Genomic DNA, 12,234 nt, shown 5'->3' on the forward strand with positions numbered 1-12,234 from the left:
TCTGGTTTAGTATTGATACCTCGATCCTTGTAAGGGTTGGTGTCACGACATGTAGGCCTAGATGGCATCTATATCATGTTGGATTGATACTAGGGTTGTAGCCTGATGGTACCTATAATGGAAAATGCCTAAATGACACCTTAGTTCCTGTTGGAAAGATACCTTTGCAATGAGGGTATCCCGAGCATTGCGTATGTTGTTCTACTCTTCTTAGGAACATTTCAAATTAAGGTCAACCTTGTACTGGTTGAAAAATTATGAATACCTCCCTAGGTAAGAGGGAGTGTTGAGAAATGTAACTAGTATCAATCTTCATAATTGTATTTGAGTCATGATGTAATGTATTTGTCAAAAAGAAAGAAAAAGAAAAATTATTGTAAAATGAAAATTATTAATGAGCACAGGTTTTATGCTCTATGAATTTTGTTTCTAGGTCACAACTCCATTGAAGGCTTCTAGGTTTGTGTCTTGAGTCATTGTCATTGTCATTATGTTCTAGACCCTTCTTGGGTTTTTTGTGTCAAGAAAGAAAAGCATTTTTTGTAATAAAATTATGTCTTATCCCTCCTCCACCAAGTCAGCTCCTTTAGCTGTCTAGTCAGCCTCACGTAGGAATTTGTTCACCTTGAAGAGACTATAAATAAGAGGAGCATTCGACCTTTTGTATCCATCCATCAAGTAAGGACTCGTTATGCAATTGGAAGTGTCAAGAAGAAGGTGCAAAGTCTAAGGAAATAAGAGACAAGTCATGCGAAGGAATGGGAGACAAGTCAAGCAAAAAGGACTGAAGTTTCTGCCACACGTGCGAGGATGTAAGTAAGAGACAAGTCATGCGAAGGAATGGGAGACAAGTCAAGCAAAAAGGATTGAAGTTTCTGCCACACATGCGAGGATGTAAGACTAAGTTGCAAGGGCCGAAGGTGCATGACATATTTCAGAAATTGCAGAGAAGAAGCCGAGATTCAAGATGACTTGATTTGAATAATTTGCGTTGAAGACTAACTTGATGGATGGATGGATTTTATGTCTTGGTCAAAAGGTATAGGTTGTCTCATTTGATTTGATTCTAAAGAAGAGAAGAAGAATTTAAGGGTTTTCCCCTAGGATAGGGGTTTTGCCCTGACTGTCTGCCTACATCTTGCGTCCTTTTTGGTGTTTGTGATATTCATTGTTTGGCATTTATCTTAATGATAAGAACATAATAACTGGAAAGGAGAACTAATAAGAAATATCATAGGAAAGTGTCAAAGAAAGAAAAATCAAATTAATAAAACCCCTAACTATCTTGCAAGATTTCTCAATACCTTGTCCAAAGTTCAATGCTTCTTTTGAGAGTTTGTCTGCAACATGATTGTGTTCCCTGTAAATGTGGGAGAATGATAAAAAAACAAATGAGTCTTTAATTCTCAAAGTGTAATCTACAAGAGTAGCAAGAATGATGTCGACGACATGTTTGAGTGTTGTTTGACCAATTTATCCCCAACGTAGAATCTCCTAAGACTTGTAGTTGTGAACATCCATTTTCTAAGGCAAACAACAAAAGATATCTGCGAGCTTGTAACTCAACTTGATGTTTGATCTAGGCCCAAAACCCCATTGATACATGAAATGTGTGATTTTATGAGAGGGTGAGGATGAAGCCACCCCCACTATTTTGGTCAGATTCAATGGAGGCCCCATAAAAAAATGGACACGGCTTAGAATGATCTGGGTTTTCAACTACTACTTTTCTGGCTCGCCTGACACCTTTATTCTATGAGTAATGGCTTAAGATTGCCATTGCTTCTGCTACAATGATCATAGAAACATTAGCCTTATCTTGGAAATGGTATGGTTCCTAACTAGTCACACCCTCCAATAAATGATCAAAGGAAGAGCTTTAAAGGCTCGAGATGAGGGGTTTGAGATCCAAATCTTTCAAGCATTATCCACATTCAGTCCATTCCAATGACCACTTTATTTTAAATTAATATTATTATTATTAATTATAAAAAAAATTAATATATGAGTTAAAAATATATACATTTAAACTATGGAGATTCACCCCCACTTTACCACATAAATTCTTAACTTGTAAATAGTCTTTGTTACAATACAATGGGTTAATACCATGGCTTAACAATACCGCATGCCCAATGTGACACATGTTGATATGACATTTTCTTTATAAAAAAATTGGATGTGGTTCACGAACTCCAGAGATCGATGACTGCTACGTCCACAGAAGAATTGTTATGGGGAGATCGACTGCTACGTCCACAAAAGCATTGTTCTAGGGAAATCCACTCGAAGGGATCACTTCTCGCTAACTCATTAACAAGAGCCTAACCTTGAGAGCATTGATGAAATTGAACCTGTGACCTCTCAATAACGAGGTGTTATAACGATAGGAGCTTGATCAATTGAGCTAACCCTCAGGGCTAACATTTTCTTTAAATACCTTGATAGGTGTGTATATTTTGGAACAAGGCTTCTATAATTTTAATTTAATTATCAATAATTATTAGGTGGATGGTAGCGATTTAACCTCCACATAATATTTTAGAATATTCTTAATAGTAGTAACAAATCAAAGGTTGAGATATATTTCTAAGGTAGTTATGTTCTTTTTGCACTTTTAATTAAAATAATTAATTAAAAAATGTCATATGAACATGTGTCATATAAACATGAATTATGGTTTTTAGGCATGTAGTGTTAGTAAGTCATGATATTGTAACAAAACCTATTTAAAGGTCAAGAATCTCCATGATAAAGTGGGGGTAAATCTTTATGGTCAAGAATCTTGTTACATGTTATGATTATTTTTAATCTTGGCAGTGTGAGATGTATCACAAGGTAAGTGTATTGATGTCTCTCATGGATTGATGCTTATCAATGTTTATCAACAATTTAATATATATATATATATATATGGAGGGACTAGTTAATTGACTTGAGATAGATTAATTAAAAAGAAATAACTAACTTGGAAACAAATTTTAACTTTTAATTTCTAACTACTACTAAGAATATTCTGATATATTCCATGGAGCTTAAATCTCTACTAGCCACCTAATAATTACTAATAACTAAATTAAAATTATGGTAAGTTTATTTTAAAATAGACACATATTAATTGTGTTAACAAATAAATATATATTATTTCCTTACCAATTAAATATAGTTGATTATATTAAAAGGTAAACTTTATTTTCCTACTCCAATTTAAATCTCCTAATTGACACTATGGACACTATTCAACTAAAGAACTTTTTAACTTTGTTGACTTCCACTCAACCATACAATAATATTTTTTTGTTGTAAGCAAATATATCTACATTATATTAACAAGCGAGAAATTACATACTTTACATCTAGGAGTGCATTCTTTGCCTTTGAGAGAGGAAACCAAAGATAGAGAACTGAAGGGCTCTGTCCCAAGAAAGAGAAACTAGAGCCCAAAGGTCTTATAGTTTGCAAAAACAACCGACAATTAACAAAAATCATGCTTCTAAGATCTAGCATTACAACATTGTTGCATGAAGAGCCAAAACTGGTGCATATCAAGCCATAAGGCTCCAGGACACAGGACCTCCAACCCTCAAAAAGAAGAAAATTGAGGAGGCCTACTGAGAGGCCAGATTGGATTGAGAAAATCAACCTAAAAGTCGCCATATCATTGAGTAGGTAAATTTTGCCACATTGAAATTGCATTGTTGCTACGCTGGTGCCACATTGCACCTGAGCGTTGCCTTGAGCCTGCATACTGCGAGTGTTCTCCGAAATCTCCTCTAGAATATAGTAGCCATAGGGACTTGGACGAGGAGGGGAGATAGGCGCGTCAACCACCGAGGGGAAAGGAGCATGGGAGGGAGGGGGCTGGGCCACATGGGTGCATGGAATGGGCGGGGAGGAGGAGCCAACTGACAGAGAATGGGAAGGGGAGGGAGTTGGGTAGGAGGATGAGGGAATGTTAGGCAGGAACTCGACACGGAGGACTCTAGTAAGCCGCCTAAGGGAGGACATAGAGTGACATTGGTGAGCAGAGAGCTTTGCAATCCAACCGGAGGCCTGCAACCTCACTTGGGCCCTTTCCTTGAGCTGTCGAGCTAGGAGGTTCCTAAGTGCCCAAAGCGTCGGGCAACCTTTGCAGATTTCCACCTCCTCCACGACAAGGACCTCTCTGCCAATGGACTCAGGAATTCCATAATCAAACATCACGATAATGATGGCGTTATCGAAGGTGGTGGGGAGGCGCCCCCGACCTCTTCCTTTGTCGGGGCATCGACTGCTCCCCCTATCACAGTTCATGGTCAAATGGCAGCAAAAAAGAGACACAATGTTGAAGTCGAAGAAATTGTTGAAGATAATGACAAAGGGTAAATAGAACTAGGAGAATGGAATGTTCATGGTTATAAATAGATTATTGTAGGGGTGTCGGAGCAGAGGAGCTTGATACAGTGACAACTAGAGCATGGGAAGAGGAGTAATAACTGTGTCTACCACTTGGTGAGCGAGGCAAGCCAAGTGGGGGCTGCTGGCTATGAGCCTTGGGAAATGTGCCAGAAGTCTTAGGGTCACCTGAATCTGGGAAAACCCTGCAATAATATTTTTTAATCCTGCAATAATATTATCTTTAAGTTCAATCAATAAAATCAATTACTATAATCTCCCAAGGCAAAGACTAGCCTTGCCCAAAACTGCCACCCAAACAGCAGGGATTGGCCAATCTTACTATATGATACCGGCATCATACCAGATCTTAGAAGGGCTGCTTGTCAATTGTGGATTAGCTGCCATTTTGGGGGGTTCTTGACCCTAAAGGATGTGATGACCTTTGGGGTGCTGAGGGTTGGTGGATGTTTGGTTGGAAGGTGGGGTGATGGGGCCCCTTCGACCCCGCCCTCAGCTTATCCTTTTTTTAGTTTAAAATTTTGGTTTCAGCCTTCCAACAACTGAGCCTTCGGCCAACCTTCCACATCCTTCCACATTCCAACCTTCCACCTCCCACCTTCCAACACCTGAGCCTTCGGCCAACATTCCAACAACTAAGCCTTCGGCCAACCTTCCAACAACTGAGCCTTTAGCGAGGCTTCCAACATTGGGACCTTCGGCGAGGCTTCCAACACCGGGACCTTCGGTGAGGCTTCAATGGATTTTTTTCAGTTGTTGGAAGGTTGGCCGAAGGCTCAGGTGTTGGCCGAAGGCTCAGTTGTTGGAAGGTGGGAGGTGGGAGGTGGAAGGTTGGAAGGTGGAAGGATGTGGAAGGATGTGGAAGGTTGGCCGAAGGCTCAATTGTTGGAAGGCTGAAACCAAAAGTTTAAACTGGGGTGATGGGGCCCCATCAAGGAGGGGTTGTTCAAGGAGGGCCCCATTGGTGGATGGTTGGAAGGTGGGGTGAAGGGGCCCCATTAAGGCCGAAGGTTCAAGGCTCAAGGTGAGGTCCCATCTTACTATATGATGCTGGTATCATATAGTAAGATGGGGCCCCACCTTGAGCCTTGAGCCTTCGGCCTTGATGGGGCCCCTTCACCCCACCTTCCAACCATCCACCAATGGGGCCCCTCCTTGAACAACCCCTCCTTGATGGGGCCCCATCACCCCAGTTTAAACTTTTGATTTCAGCCTTCCAACAACTGAGCCTTCGGCCAACCTTCCAACAACTGAGCCTTCGGCCAACCTTCCAACAACTGAGCCTTCGGCGAGGCTTCCAACACCGGGACCTTCAGCGAGGCTTCAATGGATTTATCCATTGAAGCCTCGCCGAAGGTCCTGGTAAATCCATTGAGGCTTCCAACATTGGGACCTTCAGCGAGGCTTCAATGGATTTATCCATTGAAATCCATTGAAGCCTCACTGAAGATCTTAGTGTTGGAAGCCTCACCGAAGGTCCCGGTGTTGGAAGCCTAGCCGAAGGCTTAGTTGTTGGAAGGTCGGCCGAAGGCTCAGGTGTTGGCTGAAGGCTCAGTTGTTGGAAGGTCGGCCGAAGGCTCAGGTGTTGGCTGAAGGCTCAATTGTTGGAAGGTGGGAGGTGGAAGGTTAGAAGGTGGGAGGTGGAAGGTTAGAAGGTGGAAGGATGTGGAAGGTTGGCCGAAGGCTCAATTGTTGGAGGGCTGAAACCAAAAGTTTAAACTAAAAAAAGCTATTGTTTTAAGTTCAATCAACAAAATCGATTACTATAGTCTCCGAAGGCATAGTCCCAGGGTAGAGACTAATAATACTATTATTGATGGATAGGGAGGTTTCGTGAGCACAGAGCAGTGAGGCAGTTAACTTCTAAATAAGTAAATGTTCAGAACATGGAAAACGCTCAGAAGAGCCAAGGCGTAAAGAGCAAGGAAATTTCAGATTTTGTGGAAACAAATCATTTGGGTCAAGTCAAAATTGCTTCAACAGACAAAACAAGAAGGTGGATTTGGGTAAACGCAAAGCAATATGAGGGCATTTTAAGGCGTAGGATTGCTCGCCTTAAATGGGGACAAATGAGAAGAAAACCGATCAAGATCAAGAAAAAGAAAAAGAAAATAAATAAGAGAAACAAAAATAAAGAAGAATCAATCATTTACAGTCCCACATCTACACCTCTTACTTGGTCATCAGATCTATATGTCCAAGAACTGATGAAGGTCAGAACAAGGTTGGAGATTTTGGAAGCCAGAGAACAAGAAAGAGACCACAAAATTTCAGAGATCACAGTTGCAAACCAATGTCTAATGGAAGGTAATAGAATTTTAAAAGAACATGTAACAATGTTACAAGAGGCTCTAGAGACAGGAAAACAAGAATGGAAAAACATGAAAGAAGTAATAACAACAAATAGAGATGTGATAATTTCTAAACAAACTCAGGTAGATACACAAGTATCTCAACAAACATACATTTCCAAAGAGAAGGCAAAAATGAATAGTGGGAAAGATAGTCCAAAAGAAATCAAAGCTAGAGCTGAAGACACTAATGGTTACATAAGGACAGAGGAAGAAGAATGTGCAAGTGATCGCAGAGCATAGAAAATAGAACAAAAAGAAAGACAAGACAGAAAAAAAAAAACTTTATTATCAGGGGAATAAGAGATTATGGGAAGAATGAAAGTACTCTCAATTTGACAAGAGACTTTCTGAAAGAGAAACTACATTGGAAAGGGAAAATTTGCCAAGCAAGAAGGGTTGGGAGGATATGTGAAGAGAGGCCTTGACCCATAAAAGTCACCATGGAAAGCATACAAGAAAAACGACAGGTTTTGCGCAAAAAGAAACTCTTGAAAGGCTCATACTTCTTCCTCGATGAATATTTAACCAAAAAACAACAAGAGGAGAGAAGGGATGAAGTGGAGAAAATTAGAACATCAAGAAATGAAGGGAAAAGGGCATGGTTGTACAATGGGAAAGCCGTTATTGCAGTGTTAGGGTCTCCACGCAAATCAGGGCAGCAAGCTGATAGTAAAGAAAAAACATATAATTCAATAATAGAGACAAAAACAACAAGAGCAACATGGACAAAAAGGGGTGAAGGCTCAAATTTGAGTCTTATGTGCCAAACTGCATAGCAGTCAAATCCTACCTGGGTCTACCTAAGTTTAGTTTGTTGGAATTGTAGAGGTTACCCTTGGAGGAGGGGACCTGGGTTAGGGCCTATTACAGAAGGTAGAGACATAATTTGTCTCACGGAAACTCATGAGCATGATGGTTGCAAAACTCCTGCGTTTGACGGTTATTTGAAGTTGGCAATTTGGAACAAGGTAGCAGAAAATGGCAAAGGGTATGGGGGAATACTAGTTTTAGTGAAAGAAAAAGAAGGTCGTCACATTCATTTAATTAAAGAAGATGCAAATAAGCAATATTTATGGTTGAAAATATCAGAGAATGAGAATCACATAAGAATTGTAGCATGCTATTTTGCCCCTCAAGTCTCAAAAACTTACAAAAATAAGGGGCTTGACAGCAAGGATCCATATGCAGCTTTAAAACAAGATATTGCCATGTACTCTCAGCAAGGAGAAGTTCTTTTAGTGGGAGATTTCAATGCTAGAACAACAAATAATTAAGCTAGCATCCTTTGTTGCAAAGAGGATAACAATCCTATTTAGCTCACTAAAGAGGAGAATCCCCAATAGGTGAGGTGTTCAGAAGATGACAAAGTTAGCAATCATTTTGGAGATGAGTTTCTTACACTGTGTGGGGCTTTCAACTTAATTATTTCAATGGTCTAGATAGATGGAAAAGGTCTGGGAACTTCACTTGCAACACATAGAATGGGGCAAGTGTCGTTGACTATGTGATATTTTCACAAAGCTTAATAGAAAAGATAGATGAAGTTAGTATCAGAGAGCATATTTGGGACTTAAAATCAGACCGTAACCCAATTTTTATAAGGTTATCATGGTTAGAAGAAAGGCAACATAGGAGGAAAACCCAATGCTCTCGACAATCACTATCAAGGAGCAAAATTATTCTAACATAAGAAAATGGTACTATCTTCAAGACAATGTTAGAGAGATTAATTCAGAAGGATAAAACTGGTTTCAAACGCTTCAGCAACCATGAGTTAACAAATATAATCCAAAGTGCACTTGAGAAGTGCAAAAGAGCAAAAAATAAGAAATCAGAATCAAATTGCTTTCCTATAAATGCTTGGTTTGATGAGGAATGCAAAATGGCAAGGAGAACCTTAAAAAAGGTAGGAAAAGAGAAGATGAATGTAAAGTTACATAAGTAGATACTAAAAAGGAAAAAAGATGAGTTCATGCAAACAAGGAGAGAAGAGTTAATATATTTAAGCAAGAATAATCCAAAGCTTTTCTGGCAGGAACTGTAACCAAGGAAGAAACAAATTGAAAATAATATTACAGCCAATCAATGGTTTGAATATGCAAGGCAACTCTATGAGAAAGAATCTGAGGCGGAGTCCCCCCCTAGGATCAATACAAATTCAAAGCTCTTCACATTACAAGAGGTGGAGAATGGAATTAAGAAGTTGAAAACAGGGAACGCAAAGGACTTGGTTGAACTTCAAGCAGAGTATCTAAAATGGGAAATGAACGCTCTTGCACCGCACATCATGAAAATATTCAACAACATCATTCAGCAAGGATTCCCAAGAGACTAGACAACTAGCCTAGCAATACCCCTTTTTAAAAGTGAAGACATTAATAATCCATCCAACTATAGAACAATTATGATCAATCCTTTGTTTGCAAAGCTTTTCGGCAACATGGTAGAAGACAAAATTAGCAAGTGGGCAGAAGTAAAAGAAAAGAGGGCAAGAGGACAAGTAGGTTTTAGGCCGAAACATTCTACAGTGGATCATGGCATCACGTTGAGACACATTGTTGAAAAGGTTTGGGAGGACAAAGAAGAAGTATTTTGCTGCTTTGTTGACTTCAAAAAAGCATTTGATACAGTCCCTAGGGATAAGTTGTGGCATAGAATGGAAGAACTTGAAATTCCTGTGCATTATAGAGCCGTTGTCCATAGACTTTATGAAGAAGTGAAAGTCAAAATTAGAACCTCAGCAGGTATTTCAGAAAGCTTTAGAAGTGACATTGGAGTCAAGCAAGGTTGCCCTCTATCCCCCACTCTTTTTGGTCTATATATTGATAAATTGGAAGAGTGGCTAAATCTACAAGGTGGAGATGGTGTTCGGTTGGGGGAGTTTGTGATAAAGCTTCTTTTATATGTTGATGATATTGTATTGATTTCTAAATCAGCCCATGGATTGCAAATGCACTTATATGCCCTTGAGCATTTTTGTAGAGCAGTGGGGATGCAAGTCAATACTAGCAAGACCAAAATAATGATTTTTTCTAATAAAAGGAAGCAGAGCCAACATACTTTCTTCTTTGAAGACAACATTCTTGAAGAAGTAAATGAGTACAAGTACCTTGGGATTGATTTCAACAACAAACTCAATTGGGAGGACTGCAGAAAGAAGAGAATTTTAGGAGGGTGGAAAGCATTATATGCTCTTCAAAACAGATGTAGAGAGGCAGAGTTATGGGATTGGAAAACGATTAAAGTGATTTTTGGACTCCTAGTTTGTCCAGTGATGCTATATGGGTGTGAATTGTGGGCTAGCAACACTCCCGTCTCAAAATGGAAACAAATTGAGAAAATCCAAAAATGCTTGATCATGAGCAAGTTCAAAATAAAAAGTTCGGTATCTTATGAGATAATGTTGAGTGAAACAAGAGCAACTTCCATTGAAGCACTTGCTATGGTGCGGCTCATACGATACCTAAAAAGAATTGAACAAATGAGAGTAGGTATATGGCCTAATGTTATCTTCAATGAAGGCATCAGTGAAAGAAATAAAACATGGATGAAACAAAACTACACATGGATGCAAAAATGGAATATCTACCTGAATGCCTGTCCCACAAATAGCAAGGAGCTAAAGGATTTTGTTATGGAGAAGTTTCGTAAAATGGTATGGGGAAAAGAGTTGGGTAGAAAGAAGAAATATTACATTGAGGAATTCAACCTTACGTGTGATTTACAACAAAAAGAGTTCATTGGAGCTAACATTTCGTGGAGGGCAAAGATTCTTATTGCTCAATTAATGACCAACTCACATCAACTTCGGTGTGAAAAGGACGGTGGAAAAGGCCTAAAAAAGCTTGGGAAGAAAGGGTGTGTACATTTTGCACGTCTGGGGCTGTGGAATCGGAAAAACATTTCATTTTGGAATGTGATGCATTCAAAGAAGAAAGTTATGAGAACATGTTAGCATCAATTTCTTGGCATTGTCTTTTTAGCGAGGGGATTGTTGGAAGGTTGGGTCAGCGCATCATCAATTTGAATCAGAAAAAGACTGAATTGCAAAGAGCGAAAAACATGGAACTAATGATTTTATAGACTATTTTTAGTTTCATAAACCTTAAAATATTATTTCATGTCATTTCATTATAATAATACTATTATTAACTTAACTAAATACACCGATAATTTTAGTTGCAGATGACAAGTTGCAACTAACGAATACTCCGTATAACAAACTTCACCAACGATGGAGGCCCAAAAGACATTAGAATAAGATATGATGCCGCTAAATCCGTGGTCCCCATATCTGTCTTGTCCGATCCTACCGACCACTTCGAACTGCCCGACCGGGGCGTTGGTGTCCCATGGGCCATAGCACCAGTAATAAATAACCCACACAACCTTTCATCCACTGCACTCAGATGGGTGCCCAACCTGATCGTCGCCACCTAGTCATCGCGTAGCCCTCCTGTCGTTAACTTAGCAGGGGCTACCCTGATTTATACAGTTTACTTCATTTGTTCATCAAATTCCCGTGGATTCCACCCTGATTTATACAGGTCACCTCATCTATTCATCAAATTCCCTTGGATTTTGGTGCTTTCCTGGCAAATTGAACTCCATCGAGCTTCCCCACTTCCCGTAATCTCAATTTCTCCATAAGGTTTAAATTCCAATGATAGCCCTGGCGTTCCTTCTCACAAATTCCCCCTCTACCCAGTCGTTGGTTCATGATTCATTAGTTGACAAATTTATAGAGGGTTGAGCTATATTATTAGCAAATATGATACTAAAATTTATTGGCTGGTTATTGATCTAGTCTTACTCTGCGGACTTAACATCACCAGGATGCCTGATTTCTCGATCATTGACGGTTTTATGGAAGGTACTTGAACAATTTCCCTCTTTCACTTTCAGAATTGTCTCTCTGTGGCAATAGTAAACACCGCACTTATCTTTTTGGCAAATTTAAAATTGTATTTGAAATTGTACTTCCTCTTTGTGCATGTTCGAGAGTTTAACGCAAGTAAAACACGTTTGAGTCTCAAGTTTCAACAAATTTCTAAATAGGTTCTCTCCGAGAATCCCTGAAGTGACATGTCTCAGGAGCATCGATCAGGCACTACCAAAACCTGTGTGGTTTACCAATTCTTTTTTCTTCTTCTTCTTTTAATATGGACCCCTTAAGCATCTGGGCAGGGGACAGTTATTGTATCAGTGTTGTCTTAAAAATGCTATTTTCATTTCTGTAAAACGAAGTATGCCCTGTAATTTTTTATTAGATTTATTTGCACCTTTGGGATTTAGGCTGTCATTTATTCAGGAAAAATCAGTTTACAGTAAGTTATATTCAGTTAATTGTGTTGTTTCATCTTTTCTTTGGTTCTGTGTAAGGGCGTACTCGAGGAACTAACTACCTGGGGGAAAGAGTTCAAGGAATTTAAAATAAGTTATCGGTATTTTTTTTTGAAAGCGCTTTCTCTAGACTCTAAGCGAA

At 39.3% G+C, this 12,234-nt stretch overlaps 1 protein-coding gene across 6 annotated transcripts in view; it reads left to right on the forward strand.

The window, feature by feature from the left end:
* The first annotated feature begins 11,107 nt into the window (after positions 1-11,107).
* The window catches only part of LOC149218630 (MEF2BNB-like protein), a 319,606-nt gene continuing 318,479 nt past the window's right edge, over positions 11,108-12,234 (forward strand). For 2 of the 6 annotated variants that reach the window (XM_089384101.1, XM_089384099.1), the window contains exon 1: positions 11,113-11,622. Coding sequence is in view for 4 of the 6 variants with exons in the window: in XM_089384099.1 (XP_089240225.1) it covers positions 11,586-11,622 (37 nt within the window). In the remaining 2 variants the exon portion in view is untranslated. Of the gene's footprint in view, positions 11,623-12,234 lie in introns of all 6 variants that reach the window. The other 4 variants (XM_089384098.1, XM_089384100.1, XM_089384102.1 and 1 more) reach the window with 4 other exon arrangements.

Source organism: Pinus tabuliformis, chromosome Q (assembly GCF_031772625.1).
Source record: "Pinus tabuliformis cultivar Carrire ecotype Pingquan chromosome Q, CPIR1, whole genome shotgun sequence".
NCBI lineage: Eukaryota > Viridiplantae > Streptophyta > Pinopsida > Pinales > Pinaceae > Pinus > Pinus tabuliformis.